This window comes from Chiloscyllium plagiosum, chromosome 13 (assembly GCF_004010195.1).
Source record: "Chiloscyllium plagiosum isolate BGI_BamShark_2017 chromosome 13, ASM401019v2, whole genome shotgun sequence".
Taxonomy (NCBI): domain Eukaryota; kingdom Metazoa; phylum Chordata; class Chondrichthyes; order Orectolobiformes; family Hemiscylliidae; genus Chiloscyllium; species Chiloscyllium plagiosum.
The window spans coordinates 52,187,846-52,206,980 of record NC_057722.1 but is presented as its reverse complement, the minus strand read 5'-3'; the positions used below and the strand labels follow the sequence as shown (position 1 = coordinate 52,206,980).

General features: G+C 37.4%; 1 protein-coding gene across 1 annotated transcript in view; it reads left to right on the top strand.

Moving 5' to 3' along the window:
• psmd1 (proteasome 26S subunit, non-ATPase 1) overlaps positions 1-19,135 on the top strand; it is a 101,170-nt gene that overhangs the window by 62,524 nt on the left and 19,511 nt on the right. The window contains exons 17-19 of the mRNA XM_043702385.1: positions 1,638-1,752; positions 5,224-5,340; positions 11,522-11,624. Of these exons, the coding sequence (XP_043558320.1) occupies positions 1,638-1,752; positions 5,224-5,340; positions 11,522-11,624 (335 nt within the window). The remainder of the gene's footprint in view (positions 1-1,637; positions 1,753-5,223; positions 5,341-11,521; positions 11,625-19,135) is intronic.

The following is a 19,135-nucleotide window of genomic DNA, read 5'->3' as shown; positions in this document are numbered from 1 at the left end:
AGAATTGCTCTTACCTTAGTCAGACTGATGCTTTTCAAATGTTTTCAAGAATTGTTGATGTAAGTTTAGCAGACTAATTAACTGATTTTCCCTGGGTTTCTACGTCGTGAAATCATCTCCCCTTCATTTCTCTTTCTTTGTCATCTCTGAGCTGTATAAATGTTTTGATGCATTTTCTGTATCGCTGCCAGGTTACTGCTTTCATTTCACTCTTGGGCTGCACTATATCTTTCTTCTCTCGTCACTAATACTGTACATTTTTGCCTCTCCCCTAAATTTGATTCTGGAAAATGTTTGACCCTTAGCATTGATATGCGGAGGTTAATTTTTTAAGGATTTCCATTAGTTTCTCTAAAATGCTTTTGTGCCACAACTGTATAGTGCAGATGTTTTAACTCTTTGTTAGAGATACTGATTGTTCTGTCTTACTCTCTCTCATATGCACCTAATGTTACTGTAACTTTTCAAGTCTGAAGTCCTGTTCTTTTGTGTTGCTGTTGGATTTTTTTCACCTCTTATGGTTGAATTCAGAAAAATAAATGAGCATATTTACCAGAGGAACAGAGCCAGAATGCTGAAAAGGTAGCATCAAGAGTAACTGCAGTAGAAAATATAGATTATGAATTTCTCTAGGAAGGTTATAGAAAAGAATTTTCTTTTCTATAACCTTCCTAGAGAAATTCATAATCTATTTCCTGTCCTATCCAAGAGATAGAATTATCTTTCTTAAATACCAAAATCATTTTTGTTGCATTGCTTGTGATTTTAGTCCTTCTATTCCTAAACATTTGAAAGCTTCTATGAAATTTTCTCAACTTGCAAGAAAATTGTTAAATTGCAGCCAAAGGCAATTCTGATATTTTGTAAATTTCTACGACAAGAATTCTTGCATAATTAATTTGTAATTTTCCTCTTTTACTCGGGTTATTACATTAAACATTCCCATTGAGCAGGAAAATGTATTGAAATTCATCTCTAAGATATTCTTGGTTCAATGCCTGTTCCCACCTAGCTGTGTGTGCATTTTTAAGTGCCATGACTTTTAATAATTGGAATTCGTACACTAGCCAACTATATAAAAAGTTACATTTTAGCTACTTATGTGAATATAAGTTTGCAGTCAGCAAATTATGGTACATGTAGTAAATGCTGAACTGTGGAGGTTGTACATGGTGTAATCAAGTTTTGTTTGGAAACAATTCGATCATGGATTTAACTCTGATTTAACATTTTCTATCTTCCTATCTGTAATATTGAAAGTCCATTGTATACTGATTGCAGATTCCATTCAGTTATCTGGATACTCTGTAATATTTAGCAATGCAAGTTAGCATAAAGAAAACAGTAGACAGTGATTCAGTCTGAAGTGCCATCATTTCTCCAATTGTCTTTTTTTTTAAATAAAGAATGGTTTTAACTTATGTATAAAGCTTAATTTTTTTATTTGGTGCCTTCTTATAATATTAATTGCTGTGTATCAATGCTGTCATGGCAAGTTGTATGAAGTGCTCATTGAAGCCACCAAGCAGTACTATATATAATTAGAATTTGTTGTTGCTTTAATTTCTAATGTCTGGCATCTGAAAATTTAAAAATCAAAGCATTCTGAAACAATTCCTGTTTCTTCTGTTTCATAGGACTCCAGAGCAGTGTCCAAGTGTGGTGTCTTTGCTTTCTGAAAGCTATAACCCTCATGTTCGATATGGTGCTGCCCTTGCTCTGGGAATATGCTGTGCTGGAACTGGCAATAAGGTGAGGTCTGATTAACTATCAAGTTATTTTAGCTTTGTAAAATTGAAAAAAAATTTTAATCATTGAATAACAAATCATAATGTTAATGATCAAAGCACTATAAAGTGAAGTTTGATGCTTGCAGTATTTCAAAATGAAACACAACTTCTCTATGCATATAAAACAGCAAAATGCTCCAGCAACATTTGTTGGAATCTCTGACCTGCCAAATGTTATGGAAAGTATTTAAGGAATTTTTTTTCCATAGGACGAAGCAAGAAAGATACTGATCTTTCATAAAAGGATTTATATATTCTGCCAGAATATTATTTTGGAAACAGATTGAAAATAATATATAAAATGCAGTATAAAAGATGTTTGTTATTTGCTTTGTAAGTAGATTAAACTGTCTAATGAGATATGGTGTTTTGGCATTGATGAGCCTTTAAAGTGTGACTGAAAAGATCACCTGTGTGATGGTTGGCATGAAACGTGATGAGCAAATATGAAAGATTGCCACAGTCGTTTGAATTAAAGGCAAGAGTTTCTCAAGCTCAAAATTAAATGCACTTTGTTCAATATGGCATTTTCATGCTTCTGCTGCAAACAGAGCTTTATGAAATGAAGAACCCCAAGTTGAAATATGCACACAGTTTTAATTTTCACTTAATATTTGTTTACTGTCAATATGAGTGTTTAGCTGAGTGCTAAAGAAAGGAAATGATTAAAAATTGCATCTTGAAGACTAAGATTTGTGACCCTAGCACAAGGAAAAGCTCAGAATCTATAATGAAAGTGAACATTCATGGTAAGCAAGTAATGAATTAACTTTTATATTCACAGGTAAGTTACTTGCTTGCTGCCAGAAGGGTGAAAACGAGATGAAAATCTAAGTTATTTTAACAGGAAATTAATTATGGGGCAGAGAAAAATAACGTGAAATGTAGAAAAGTGTGCGCTGCTTGTGGTCCATTTGACATCTGTTAAACTCTAGGTTTGCAAAGAAAATTTAAATATTTTTGAGTTGTAATGGGCGAGTAGATTGTTGGATGTCACCTTGAAAAACAAACTTTTCAGTGATGGCACGTGACTAATTAAGAAAGATTGTGTAATTTTGAAAAGAAAACAAATAAACATGATTTTATAGCTAGATTTGCGAAGGATTCTGCCTGTTCTCATGGCGTTTTCGAAAGTTAACTCGATGAAGACTAAAACATAAATTGGACACAGTATGTATTTCATTGGGGTAACAATTTCATAAGCATTCGCCTGATCATATTAGATATCATAATTTCAAGCCCTGAATGATGGTGTGAACAGCTATTTCCATTTCTGCTGCAGCAATAGTTGCTGCTTAGAAAGAACCCTGTTGGAATTTTAGGATATTTCACTGGATACGGTGACTTGCTAGCTGTTTGCAAGTAAACCAATCATTTAGAAATTCCAAAACATGAATATGTTTTTGATCTAAATGGTTCACACTTGTAATTTCCACTAATTTTAATCTACATTTGGCTTTAATCTTTATTTAAGTATAGTTCTAAGGTGTCAATTGTGCAGTGTGCTATTTAGTCATCAATATAAATTTTTATGAAGAAAATTGGACTACAGTAGTGACTTAATAATATTTAGTAGCATTCATGATGATATTTTTATTGCAACAATACCTTAAATCCTATGCTGGTTCCTCAAGTCATGCCCAACCATTTGTGCCCCTCATCATTCCATCCAATTCCCCACCTCACCTCTTCTTTCTCACGTTCCTCTTTCCTTACTGGCTCCCTCCCCTCCTGTGCTTTGTTCTTGGGCTCTCTTCAATCTTTATTTTCGACACCAACCAACACTTAACACCGGAAACTGTGTACGTATTCCATGCTCCTGGGCTCTGCACATCTTGCATGTGCCAGGCTGTTCCCTTTCTATTGACCATTCAGAACAGCGCAGACAGAGAAAAAGTCAATATTATTATTGTTATAAGGTAGCTTTCAAGAATGGTTATGCATTCAAAAATTCCTATTGAAGTAGCTATTCCATAAACCAATATGCAGAAAAAAAAAATGTTTACAGTTTAAACTCTGGGCATCTTTTTAAATATGCTGATCTTGCTTAATTACTTGCCATTAAATGTGGGCCTTCCTATCATTTAAAAGAAATATTTAAAATCACTAAATAGCCTTTTGTATGTACATATTTGGTGCATGGATAAATTTAAATGATAAATCATGATTAATTTATATTATAATCATCTATATAATCAATCTGTCCATTTTAAGAATCAGAAATACCTTAATATGGATTTCTGAGCATATCATTCTATTCTAACAAAGCTCGTGACAAACTTTAAGATTTAGTTAAAACTTTAAAATTATTTTCATGTCCAAAGAACAAAACACAGTAGGAAACCTGATTTATGTTTGAAAATAAAATGCTACAAGCCAATTATAATTTGAGTTGTGAAACATAGAAAGTTATCTAAAGGTATTTATTAATACCTCAGTGAAGTGAGCTCAACATTAAAACATCTTCCATATTTTACTCCAAATAGCTCTCGTACGTAACAAAATTTCATGTGTATTCTCTCTAGAAAGATCTTCAGTCTTATGGAAATATTAGGAAAGCTGGAATTGTTTTCCTTCAAGCAAAGAATGTAATAAGGGCATTAAGAGATGTTCCTGAAGAAGGGCTTATGCCCGAAACGTCGATTCTCCTGTTCCTTGGATGCTGCCTGACCTGCTGCGCTTTTCCAGCAACACATTTTCAGCATTAAGAGATGTTGTCAACTTTAAATGTGTACATATAACAAATTTTTAGAACTGGGGTGACTTTATGGTAAATTTAGTGGATGATGAGTCAGAAGTTAAAATGGTTGCTGGAGTAATTTTGGCAAAATTGTAATTGGCTAATGTTGTAATTGCCCCTACTTTGGTGCTTTTTAGGAAAACTGTTTTCTTTGAAATTAGTTGGAATCTGTTTTTTGTAGATTTCTCATTTTAACTGAACATAAAGATGGATGGATACAATCAACATTTTATTGCACTACTACTAATTGAGTCACTCAAAAAGTTTATTTTTCATATGTATATCCTTGAAGTGCCATGCATTCATTTAATTCCCAATATGCTATATCCAACACATTTCTGCCTGATAGTTTATCTTTGTCAGAAGACAACAGAAAAAGAATGTAATCTAAAATAGAACCTGCTCCCTCCAACTTGATAACGTTGAGGACTTTGTTTGAAATGCTAAGAGCCCCATGCTGCCAACAAGTCTTACTCTGCATACATGGTAGCTGTAGTATGTGACTTACAGCTTAACAAATTAGCTCAAATCAATGATAGATAAATCTACATTTAGTTCTGAGTTAGTAAGCATGAGTGTCTAGTACTGAGCTGGAAAATTATTACTGCCAAACTTGAGTTTTGAAGCCTTTAGCCTAGCATATAGTTTTCTGCCACACCACCTGTTCAAATGACTGTTTCAATTGCTTTACAGGATGCCATAAACCTTTTGGAGCCAATGACTAATGATCCAGTGAACTATGTGCGCCAGGGTGCCCTGATTGCTTCGGCCCTTCTGCTAATCCAGCAAACAGAGATCACGTGCCCAAAGGTAAGGCTGAATATATGCACTGGGTCCATTCAAATAATAAGTGTTCAGGTTGCATAAATAATTGGCCAACACAGAATCCATTCACTGTTTAATGCAGATGAACTGCAAGGAGAATTAAATTTGTTGTTAATCAGAAGTTGGATTACACAACCCAGTTATTCTTCACCTATTTCAATTTCAAGTCCAAATGAATTATTCCAGATCATTCAAACTATTATGAACACTTAATTCTGTACAGAAAGCATATTTAGTCCATGCTTATTATCGCCTGACCCTGTTTAACTGTTGCTTTATTTTGGAAGTTTCCTTGTCAGCGGCAACAGTTTGTCTTGTTATTATAACTTATAAGTGCGTTTGTTAATTCATGTTCTTGCATTTTTCATGTTTAAAGTTAGGGCAGCATGGTGGGTCAGTGATTCGTACTGCTGTTTCCCAGCACCAGGGACCCAAGGTTCAATTCCAGGCTTGGGTAACTGTCTCTCTGGAGTTTACACATTCTCCCTATTTCTACATGGGTCTCCTCCGCGCTACTTCCCACAGTCCAAAGATGGGCAGGTTAGGTGGATTGGCTATGCTAAAGTCATGAGAAATGCAGGGTTTCAGGGATAAGGTAGGGGGGTGGGTCTAGATGGGATGCTCTCTGGAGGATCAGTATGGACTTGATGGGCCAAATAGCCTGCTTCTACACTACGGATTCTGTGAAGTTAAAGCTTTGAAATTTAAAGGTTTTGTTTTTGTATGTCATTTTCAGTTCTGTCTTTGAATTTATTTTCATGATTAGATCAGCTGCACGGTTTGTATTTACTTTTATCATGCCACTCAGTTTGTACTGTCAGATTGGTTATGCCATTATTAATTCTTCTGACCAAGTTTGTATATCTTGGCATCCTGTCCAGCAACCTGGGCTTGAAATAAATGCAGTTTTGTAACAATTTTCAGATCTGTGAGGACTTCCCCAAAGTTTCTCAATTTGTATATTAATTTTGATGTTTAGTCATCATTTATATATGCAAAAGTGATAGCTAACTTGCTCATAACACTGCAAAAAGATCAAAAGAGATAAAGATTAGCTCATATTTAGTGCTATTGGTTGAGGGGTAAACTCCCCAGCTGCACTTTAAATAATGCCATGAGGGCTTGTCTGTTCATCTTTGCTGGCAAACAGACCTTCTGTTCGACATCTTAACTGAAAGATGATGCTATCTGCTATGCAGCTATTTTACAAAGTTCCCGTAGTTCTGTAATAAGTTATCATCTTGGATGACATGCTCAAATCCAAAATAAAGCTTGAATCCACAAACTATTGACTAACTGAGATTGATACCACTTGAGGCAATTAATTACTTATAGAATAAAAGTTTATTTCTGTCACCGCTTCATTTTTTCCCAAAAGTGTGCACTTTCTAGACCAAGCAACAAAGCCTCACCATGATTATTAGTGTGTTATCATTGGTACTGTCACAGTGACTGAGATAAATTGATGCCTTATATCTTGAGCGCTTCACTACAATCTGAGTTATAAATTTTGCCTTAGGTAAGAAGACAAGAGAAGATTACTTTTGATTACCATCTTTGCTATTTGCTGTTAATTGGCATAAATATGCTAACAGAAAATATCTGACTGCACAAGTTGTTTGAAGCAAACAACTATTAGTTTGAAATAGTTAAAGAAATGTAAATGTTTAAGTTACATCTTTCTCAACCTCAGAACATGTTGAAGCACTTAACAGCGACAAAGTACTTTTGAAGTGTTGTCATTTGTAATATAGGAAAAAAAGTAGCTAATTTCACAGAATTATATCTCAAACAGCAATTTGAGAATATTCAAATAATCTTGGGAGTTTTAGTTTAGGAATAAATATTAGTCAGATACTGCGGAGAACAACCCTGCGCCTCAGAAAGAAAATCAAAGTAGACTATTTCGACTGGAAGGTCAAGTATCTCATCTGAAAGACGTCAATGCAGCATTCCCTCAGTACTAGATTTTGTTCCACTGAGCCAAGGAAGACACTTAGCAAAGTCATGAATCATGTTCTGTGAGACCTACTTATGCGTTTCATTATGTCAGGTGTTTACAGTCTCAAAAGCTTATGTTGAGTTTTTTTTGGGATTCTTCCAAATTTAATAACTTAAAATTTCCAGGCCATTATTCGTTGCAAGCGGTGGAACATGGAAAACTTATGACCCACAAGAGGACCACTCAGCTCATCTTGTGTGTATCAGTTGACCTATTCATTCTTATCCCACCTTCCACCTCTTGGTTCATAGCCCTATAGCCTTTTTTTTTCATAGAATGTGGGCATCAATGGCTAGGCCAGCTTTTATTACCCATCCCAAATTCCCCAAGCGAAGGTGCCAATCAAGCAGGCTAGTTTATCTAATACGAACTTCGAGAATGTTGTTGAAGCTTCACTCATCAAAGCTAATGGAGAATATTCTTTCTCAGGTTTGAATTGTGACTTGTGGATGGCGAGAACACTTTGGGGATTTGTGAATTAAGTAACTCCCCATAAAATTCTCAACCTCTGACTTGCACTTGAAGCTACAATATTTATATGACCTGTCAGTTTTGTTTCCAGTCAGTGGTAATCTCCAAGATGATGATGATGAGGCAATTTAGCAATAGTAATGCCATTGAATGGAAAGGGCAGATGGGTGATTCTCTTGTGTTGAAGATGGTCATTGTCTGGCACTTGAGGGATAGGAATATAACCTGGCCACTAATCAACCCAAACCTGAATATTGACAAGTTCATGCTGCATGCAGACATAGACTGCTTCAGTATCTGAGGAGTTGCAATTTGTGCTGCAGATAGTGCAATCATACTAAGCATCCCCACTTTCCACTTTAGATGGAAGCGAAACAGCTGAAGACGGTTGCAACATTTCCCTAAGAAACTCCTACAGACAGAAATAAAAATGAACCTTCTGCAGTGATGTCATGGTAGTGAGATGGTTGACCTCCAACAATCACAACCTTTGTATTAAGTGTGACTGCAGACAGCAGATGGTTTTCTCACAGAGCAGCATGGTGACACAGTGGTTAACTCTACTGCCTCACAGCGCCAGGGACCCAGGTTCGATTTCAGCCTTGGGTGAGTGTATGGAGTTTACACATTCTCCCTGTGTCTGTATGGGTTTTTGTTGGGTGCTCAGGTTCCCACCACAGACCAAGATGTGTAGATTAGGTGTATTGTTTCTGATTAATGTGGGTTTACAGGGATAGTGTGGGATGCTCTTCGAAAGGTTAGTGCAGACTTGGCGGGCTGAATGGCCTCTATCTGAACTGTAGGGATTCTGTGGTTCCCATTGACTTCAGTTTGTTCATTGATGAGTTTTTCACTCTCAAGTGCATATCCCACAGCATCCTCGAGGTGAAAGAAATTCTGAAGGCCCCTCTAACCTCCTTGCAATTACATTAAGCCTTTGTGCCCTAGTTTTAACCTCCCTGATACCAGAAGTGTCTTCTGGAACTCAGCTGCCTAAAGGAATGGTTGAGTCAGAAACTCTCGGGCACGGTGGCACAGTGGTTAGCACTGCTGCCTCACAGCGCCAGAGACCCGGGTTCAATTCCCGCCTCTGGCGACTCTCTGTGTGGAGTTTGCACATTCTCCCCGTGTCTGCGTGTGTTTTCTCCGGGTGCTCCGGTTTCCTCCCACAATCCAAAAATGTGCAGGTTAGGTGAATTGACCATGCTAAATTGCCCGTAGTGTTAGGTGAAGAGGTAAACGTAGGGGAATGGGTCTGGGTGGGTTGCGCTTCGGCGGGTCGGTGTGGACTTGTTGGGCCGAAGGGCCTGTTTCCACACTGTAAGTAATCTAATCTAATCTAATCTCCATAACGTTAAAGTAGTACTTAGATAGTCACTTGCTTCGATGGCTAGGGGCCAAGAATTCTCAAATGGAATTTGTATAGTCAGATCTTTGCAAATAGGATAGGCTGAATGGCCTTGTTCTGTATTGTAAATGTCTATAAATAGTATGGATATCATGATGCCAAGGTGAAAATCAAGATTAGTTATAAACTTGGAAATGGTGACAACAAAATTCAGATAGTCTTAAATTATGGTGAATTAGGGACTTCAAAAAGCATATTGAAATGAATGATCAGTTGAGTGTTTTTCTAATGTTTTCTTAAAATAACAAATCCGTTTCCAATTTTTGACTAAAAATAGATAATTAGGAATTAGCAAGAAGAGGCTGCTCAATGAACATCCTATCTTCAACATACATACGTACAAGTACAAAAGACAGCTAATCCATTCCTCTTGGTCTCCAATCAATGGAATCAGGGATCTCACCATGATAGCACCCCCATCATCATTATCTTCAGCTAATTCAATTTGCTCCATATGGTGTCATCAAATAGCTTAGTGGACTGGACAAAATAAAGCTATCAAGCCAAGACAGCACCTCAACCATAGTGCTCTAGACATCGTTCATTTGTTACACCCTTAAATAATATACTCCATTGTAGTTACAGCACTGACATTTATCCAACAATGTGAAAAACTGTTTAATTATATCTTGTACACAAAAACAGAACAAATCTAAGCTGGATGATTGCCGTTCTATAAACTTATTCTCAATCATCAGCAAAATGAAAGTAAGAGTTGTCAGCATTGTTATCAAGTTATTCTTATTGGCTAGTCCCAGTAATTTGCATTCTGGTGCTCAGTTTGAGATTTGCCAGGACCATTTGACTTCGGGCTTTATTGCAATCTTTATTACAGTGAATCAAACATAGAGATGAAGCAAAACCTTAAAGAAGCACGTGGGTGATTGTGGTACCAAGCATCCTAGTCAAACTAATCTAAACGGGATAAAAACAGAATCCTGGAAATATACGGCAAGTCAGGCAATATCTGTGGAGGTCATGAACCTCAAACGTTCACACGGTCTTTCTCCACAGCTGGCATGCTGAATGTTTAGAGCATTTTCAATTTTTATTTGAGATTTTCAGGAAACGAATTATTTTGGTTTTGTTCAAGTAATTTAGGAGGGAAGTTGACCAGTGACTGAAGTCATACACACAAAGTAAGATGTTTATAGCTGGTTGAAAGCCAGTCATCCTAGCCCTGTACATTCCTGAAAAGTTTTGATTAGATTAGATTCCCTACAGTATGAAAACAGGCCCTTCGGCCCAACAAGTCCACACCGACCCTCCGAAGAGTAACCCACCCAGACCCGTTTCCCTCTGACTAATGCACCTAGCACTATGGGCAATTTAACATGACCAATTCACCTGACCTGCACATCTTTGGACTGTGGGAGGAAACTGGAGCACCTGGAAAAAACCCACGCAGACACGAGGAGAATGTGCAAACTCCACACAGGCAGTCGCCCGAGCCTGGAATCGAACCTGGGACCCTAGAGCTGTGAGACAGCAGTGCTAACCACTGAGCCACTGTGCTGCCCCAACAAGTTTCTAGGTCCAACTTTTTATTTTGCTATTTCATGCATGATTTCCCTGCATGGGGTAAGAAATGGAGCTTTTATTTTATTTGTGCAATGTTCAGTCCCAATTGTAATTCCTCAAATAATGAAGCAAACCAATCTTAGATGCATCAAGTTGTGCATAAAGCCAAGGTATAGATTACAATATGATTTGGAGCAATTATCTACATCTCAGAGAGAGTCACTATTGAAACTCAACTGAACCAGCTACACACATGCTGCACGTATTAAAGCCAGTCAAAAAACTTGATTTCAATATGATCATGACCTGTGGTCGCTCAGTGACAATTTTCACACTGCATCGGGAAGGCACATTCCATTCTAGCGTCAAACAGCTTGTGGTTCTGATTTATTACTGGATTACCAACGTCTCAGTGCCTCACTGTCTGACTTCCCAAAGTTGATCCAACATCTACACATCAGTGCAAAGAAATGTTCTCCAGTTGACTATATGATATACTCATTGGCTCAGTGCCATACAGAACAAAATGTTGTTTGCTTGATCAGCTCTTAACTTTGTGAAGTATGCATAATTTCAACAAGACTTTTCAGGGAATTTCATGGTTGTTTTTTCTGTGTTTCATGCAGTACCTGTAATTCCTCCATATTTGGGGTATTTCTATTTCAAAAAATGGTAGGGTTGTGCATATTTTTAACATTTGAACTGAAATGTTTTGATTTTATATAAATTCCTCTTTGACCTATTGTCCTGTGTCTCCTTACCAGGTGTCTCAGTTCCGACAGCTTTACGCAAAGGTTATCAATGACAAGCACGATGATGTCATGGCCAAGTTTGGTGCTATACTAGCTCAGGGCATACTTGATGCAGGTAACACTTAAGTAATACAATCATTTAATACCAAACAGAAAGCTGGTTTAGAGAACTTGTAATTATCTCATTTGAACTTTTTTTGGAGGCACCTATTGAGTGTTTTTGTTTGGCAATAGATTCCAGTGCTTTTTAAGCTAGTAACTTAAAGAATTTTTTAACAAACTAGCAATTTGCCAAGTTGAATTAGCATTGCACTGATTTACAGTTGCCTGAACTGTCTTAATCTAGCTTTTCCTTCAGAGTTCATAGTGCTTGATTATGGGCTATTTGTCAAAAGTAAATAGGAACCATATGCTACTAATATTTGTACATAAAAAGCAAGAATCTTAAAATTTTAACAATGCAAAACAAAAATGAAACTGGTAGTAGCATTCTGCAGGCGCATGTGTGACAAGACAGAAATTAACTTCTTGCATGAAGTCCTTGGTCATATTTTCATAATTCACACTCCCCATTTTTTCTATTCACATCTGAATGCTGCCCATCAGTGCTTATACATTTGACCAGATGTCAACTGTAGCTCAGTTGTAGAGCACACTCTTCTCAGTCAGAAGGTCTTTGCATTAAGCCCCATTCCGGAGGCTTGAATACACAATCTTGGTTATCTCTCTGCTGCAATACTAACAGGGCACTTTTTTCCTACTCTCTTCCTCCTCACCTTTTCTTTCTTTATGTTCAATTGCATTAATTTGAACCTTGATTTTGAAATTGTAATGTGGGCTCATGTATGATTACTCTGTTAAATTGAAGAGCTTGTTTCAAAATGCACCTCCTTTGAGACAATCCTTTTTAATTAGGATAAAAACTGATTCTCATTCCTCCGCAATTTGAAGTATTCAATGAGAGCAACATATGTTGTACTGAGTTCCTTTATCAAACTTTACAATTAATATATTTTTTCATGTCTGTTGTTATTAATGAAGATGGGTTTATCATTTAAGCTTAAAAAAAGTTTGACTTATAGTGGGTTAATCCTTAGCATTTGTCATTGTTTTGATATCTTCTAATCCAAATATCTGGAAATTCCTATTTTCCTTATTTTTATAGTTAATTTCTATATTTATACAAAGCTCTTATTAGAAATAAAATATACATGCCATATCATATTGTAATTTGAAACTGGAAGACAGGTTCTCCAAACAGCAGCCATATTCATTCCTTCAGTGATTTCAGTGTCTTCCCCCAACATTTGGCACTGCTGCCTATGATGAATTGGATCCAATGTTTTCTCAAAGTATAAAGAGGGAATCCGATTCCAAGAAATGCCTGCAGGTTTATAGACTACACATCAGTGCAAAAGATAACACTGAAGTATTTGCATCCATCTTCAGCCAGTCGTGCTGGATGGATGTTCCATCTCGGTCTCTCGGAGGTCCGCTCCATCACAATTGCCAATTTTCAGCCAATTTGATTCAAACCATGTGATAGCAAGAAACACTAAAGGCTCTAGTTACTGCAAAGATTGTGGGCCCTGACAACATTCTGGCAAATAAACTGAAGATTTGTGCTCCAGAACTAGCCATGCTGCTAGGCAGTCTGGCTCAAATGCAGGTCAGAGTTTAGGAATTTTATAGCAAATAACTCACTTCCTGACTTTTCAAAACCCATCCACTATCTACAAAGCACAAGTCCAGGAGGGTTTCTTCTGCACTAACCTGGATGAGCACAGCTCCAGGAGAATCCCAGAAACCCTCAATGACATCTAGACAGGAACCAGTAGATGTATGATAATTGGACTTCCAGAAGGTGTTTGACAAGCACCTCACAAAAGGTTAAGTCAGAAGAGCCCACAGTGTTGAAGGTAGTATGTTGGCATGGATAGAGAATTGACTCATGGGCAGGAAACAGTGAAATCGGAATAAATGGATCTTTTTCAGGTTGGCAGTCAGTAACCAGTGTATCCACTCTGGTTGATACTTACTCGAATAACTCTAATAAATTAGTCAGATATGATTTCTATTTCATTTTCCAAATGTGCTGCTATTTCTTCCTTAATAATTAATGTTATCCAGACTGGAGGGTTGAGTTATGAGGGTAGGCTGGGGTTTTTTTCACTAGAGCATGAGACGTTACAGAATGACCTTGTAGAAGTTTATAAAATTATGAGCAGCATAGATAAGGTGAACAGCAAAGGTCTTAGATCGGAGCTTTAGGGAAGTAGTAACTCCAAAGATGGCAGATAGATGGGTGACAGTGAGGGGGACTGGGAGGAAGCAGCAGTCTTCTGCTGTTCTGTACACTAATTTGTCTAATGACATCTGATGGCTGCCATTCCCAATTACATTTACATAAAGTTCAGTTAGAAAGATTCATGTGGTTCCATGTACTGTCTTATTAGGCTTGTTGGCTCCGCATGTGGTTAAATTTTTACTCATTGTGGTAGTAAATAAAAACTTGTCTCTAATTGGGCAATAAAGTACATCAATGTTCATACTTAAATGTTTAGTCACTTTGAAATCTTATTATTTTCATTCATGCTTTGATTTTAGCAATATGCCCCGTCTGTGTTTGAGAAGTATGTGAAAGATATCACGGTCAAAAACAAGAAGTTTACTTTGACTCTATATGATACTGCAGGTAAGACTCTTCTATATATTTCAGCTTCAGGAACCTTTTATTGAAAATACTGCATCACAAGGCTGAGCCCTAAGAAGTCCTGGAATTATTTCTGGTCTATGTTTGAATTGGTGACTTTGATCATAGCAGTAATAGAGAAACTATTTTTGACACCAGTCAAAATCAAGGCTGACTGACACTCTAGTGCAATCCTGAGGCAGCAGTTTACTGCAGTCTCTATGTGAGGCCCTATCTGTCCCCTCTGGTAGATACAACATATTCTATGGTAATGAATAGTGGTTAAGTTATTCTCAATGTCCAATCAATGTTTATCCCTCAATCAACATCACCAAAGCAGATTACCTTGTCATGTCACGCTACAGTATATAAGTGCTTGCTAAGTGTGAATGGCTGCCATGTTTCCTGCATTAGAACAGTGACTTGATTAGTTGCGAAGTGTTTTGGGGTATCCGTTGTTAGCCTGTGATACTGAAAATTAATTTGATCATCTGTTGTTAAGTATTTCCTCAATTCAGTAGCATGGAAGCTAGGAAAGAACACAGATCCATGCTCAGAATAGCTAACCAACCAATTATCCTATTCTGCTAAAAGCATTGTCATCACTAGCGAAAAGACTGTCAAAATGGATTTTCTTGGCACAGGAGATTTATTCAATGTCTGTGTGCCTTTTGAATTCTGTAGTTTAGTGACCTTGATCTTTAGAGGGGAAGCTCTAAATATTACCATAGAGAGAAAGCCAATTTCAAAAATTCTTTTTAAACATAGCATGACCAATACATTTGTTATGCATGTTTACCCTTTCATAAATCCATGTTGACTCTGCAAATGTACATCCATATTTCTAAATATCATTACCACATGACCAATAGATTCTGACAAGTTCTCTTATTGCATGTCAGGCTACCTGGTCTACAGTTCCCTATTTTCTCTTCCTTTTTCTCAGTGGGTTTACAATTTCTACCATTCAATCTGCAGGGGTTGTTCTAAAGTTTAGTGTGTTCTGGAAGATCAAAACCAATGCTACATTCTTTGATGAAGCTAAGATATAAGATCAATATATTGTTGAATGTTTCATTTGTTCTAAATTTGATTGAGAGTCTGTCCACTACTGATGCTCACTGTGCTTGATTGCTTGCTTGGAGTTTGATGGTTCATTTGTGAAAATAGGAATTCTTAGACACAAATATTTAGTACATGCTAATTTTGTCTTACTTTAATAACCAAAATTTACATTGCATGCACTTTGTTTGTTCGCATAGACAATCCAGTTTCTGTACATTATCTGCTATATTTGAAATTTTAAATATCTTGGGTATTTAGAAAAAGAACTGTAGCAATTTCATATTCCTTTCTCTGCTAGGGATCCAGGAATTTAGTAGCACTTAAATTTGCTTCACGAAGAGCAATTAACCTCCGAATTTACCTCTTTTGAATTAAATTCAAAGGGATAGACCAGATTAAATGGGCTGCATCTAAAGAGTAGTGTAATAATTGGGAACCGCACAAGAATGCTAAAGCGCCTTTTTATTGGGTGATATGGGTGTTGTACCTGAGCCCCTTTTTAAAATTTTAACTTGACACGTGGGAGTGTCTGACATTTACAAAGCCATTTCCTGTCTGTGTTGCACTTAGTTTGATAAACCACAGGAAGGAACTGACTAAATATTATCATTTTGAAGGTGTATATTATAATCAACTGAATTTTCTCGTCCATTAGGTGAAGTGCTAATCAGTTTCAAACAGATTCACTGGAATTTAGCTCCATTCTGCAGGAGAGTTTAACTGCTTTGGGTCGTCTTAGTTCTCTTGATTTCAACTAGTGATAAGAATTGTTGCACATTGTCTTTATTCCAAGAAAGAGATTCATTTAGTATATTGATCTGTAACAAATTACAGATATTCACATTGGAGATGCATAGGACATCTTGCAAATAGCTGAGAATAATGACTCGAGTGCACTGTCTACATAGGAGCATAGAGACTAGGAGTAGGAATAAGCAATTCAAGTCTTCGCCATTTTACACGACCGTGGCTGATCTTATCCCGGTCTCAACTCCACTTTCCTGCCTGCTCCCCATAACCCTTTATCCTGTTTTTCAACAGAAACATATCTTTTTTTTCTTGAATCTGTTGATTTATTCTGCGTCCACTGCATTCTGGAGCAGTGAGTTCCAAAGATTCACAACCCTCTGACGGAAGTAGTTCCTCCTCATCGCAGTCTTGAACCGACCTCCTCTCACTCTATGACCTCCTTGTCTGACACTGTCTCACACCGGGGGGAGCATCTGTTCAATGACCACTTCATCAGTCCCCTTTAGCATTTTACATACCTCAATCAGATCTAACCCCCCCACCCCCAATTCTTCTTAACTCCAGCGAGTACAAGCCATAAGATTTTGGATAAACCAGTAGATTCTATATCAGATTTCAATGCTCCTGTATAGAGAGACATAAACAGAGAGGATCTGCATTTGAATCTCATCTCTCACAATCTCTGAGAGTGAAAGTTCCTTAGACAATGGATTGTTTTTATTGGAGAAAAGAAGGTTTAGGGGTGACTTGATAGAGGTGTACAAGATGATTAGGGGTTGAGATAGGGTCGACAGTGAGAATTTTTTTCCACGTATGGAGTCAGCTATTACAAGGGGGCATAGCTTTAAATTAAGGGGGGGTAGGTATAGGACAGATGTTAGGGGTAGGTTCTTTACTCAGCGAGTCGTGAGTTCATGGAATGCCCTGCCAGTAGCAGTGGTGGACTCTCCCTCATTATGGGCATTTAAGCGGGCATTGGATAGGCATATGGAAGATAGTGGGCTAGTGTAGGTTAGGTGGGCTTGGATCGGTGCAACATCGAGGGCCGAAGGGCCTGTACTGCGCTGTATTGTTCTATGTTCTATGTCTTTGACTTAGGGTTGGAAAGTTCAGAACTAGAGGGCAAATCTTTGATATGAGAGGAGAAAGATTTAAAATGGACTTGAGAGGCAACTTTTTCACAGATTCATGGAATGAATTGCCAGAGGAAGTGGTAGATGCAGGTACAGTTACAACGTTTAAAAGACTTTTGGATGGTAAATGAATGAGAGGTTTTATAGGATATGGACCAAATGCAGGAAAATGGGAATCGTTTACTTTGGGAAACTTAGTCAGCTTGGACAAGTTGGACCGTAGGGTCTGTTTCCATACTGTAGGACTGTGACATCTCTCCACCTTCAACATTCGCAGCAATAGCATCTACAATGTCCATTGTAGCAACTCAGCACATTTCAAACCCAGGATCTCTGCAATCTAGAAGGACAAGGGTAACAGATGCATGGAATGCTGTCACCTGCAAGTTCCCCTCCAATCTTGTCACCATGTTGACTTGGAATTATATTTATTCTTTGCTGTTGCTGAATGAAAATCCTGGGACTCCCTTCCTAAAAAGCACTGTGGGTATCTATGTGTCCTTTCTAAGAACTGCAGCAGTTCCAAGAAGACTGCGCACCACCATCTTTTTAAGGGCATTAGGGATGGATACTAAATTAAACACTTAGTCCATTAATGTTTTTTTAAAAAGTGCTAATCATAGCTGAAGTTGCTTGGTCAAAGGCATAACCTTGAAAGGTTTTAGAAGCAATGTTTTGAGGTCCTGATGATTGACCTCTGAAAACCATACCAGCTTTCTATATGAGAAACAAAAACAGAAATTACTGGAAAAACCCAGCACGTCTAGTAGCATTTGTGGAGAGGAGGCAGAGTTAGTGTTTTGGGTCCAGTGACTCATCATTCCATTTGCAAGGCAACATTTGACAGAGTACAGCAACCAAAATGATAACAATAGGAAAACCTCCTGTGCCTGGAGTTACATCTGACATGTAGAAATAATGGAAAAAAACCCAAAAGCTGTGAAGACTGGTAATCAGAAACAGAAATTGCTGGGAAAACCCAGCAGGTCTGGCAGTATCTATGGAGTGATGGGTCACTGGACCCAAAACACTAACTCTGCTTTCTCTCCACAAATGCTACTAGATCTGAGTTTTTCCAGCAATTCCTGTTTCTGATTACCAGTCTTCACAGGTTTTTGGGGGTTTTTTTACCATTATTTCTATATGTTAAATGTAACTCCAGGCACAGGAGGTTTTCCTATTGTTATCATTTTGGTTGCAGTACTCTGACAAATGTTGCCTTGTCAAGGGCTTCTACACTTTGTTCTACTTCGATAATCATCGCCTTTAATATCTCAATTTTTGGGATAAAAACACATAAAACTTGCTCTAAAGGGTTCAGATTTTTGACCTGAAAATGTTTTGACAGTTGTCATCAGGCTTTGCTCCATCATATTAGGCTAATCAGGTTTTCTATACATAATGTAATAGGAGGATTTAATACAATTTGAATTGCAATTTTAAAATAAACCCTTAATAGTTGTGTGTTTCTCTGATAATTGCTAGATTATTTGGCAAATTGATTTTTTGACGAATCAGCCCATCATCGAGAAACCTCTCGGTCTGTGCAGAGTTCAGACTGTTCCTGTTTTTCATTATGAAGCTGTTTTCTGTTACAGTTATATAAGTTGACATCTATTCAGCTGTATCGTACTGCCCATATAATTACTACCAAAGCTAAACTCCTGCAACCAGATAATTCAGCATTTGTTTACAATGTTGTTTTTAAATGCATTAAGCTATCTTTACTAATGGATTCATATTTATTCAGTTAATTTTGTTAGACTGATGGATTCATATTTATTCAGTTAATTTTGTGGACCAAATGGCGTGGAATTTGCAATTTGAATAAACACGACTCTATGAACAGTCATTGCTTCATTGAAAATCTGACAGCAACTTCTGGAATATATAAGAGCAAAGTCAAATGTGAAAATCCAGAAGTTGCAGTCTGAATTACCCTGCTTATCCAAGGAGTGCACTGTTGCAGTTTTTGCAGAGAAATGT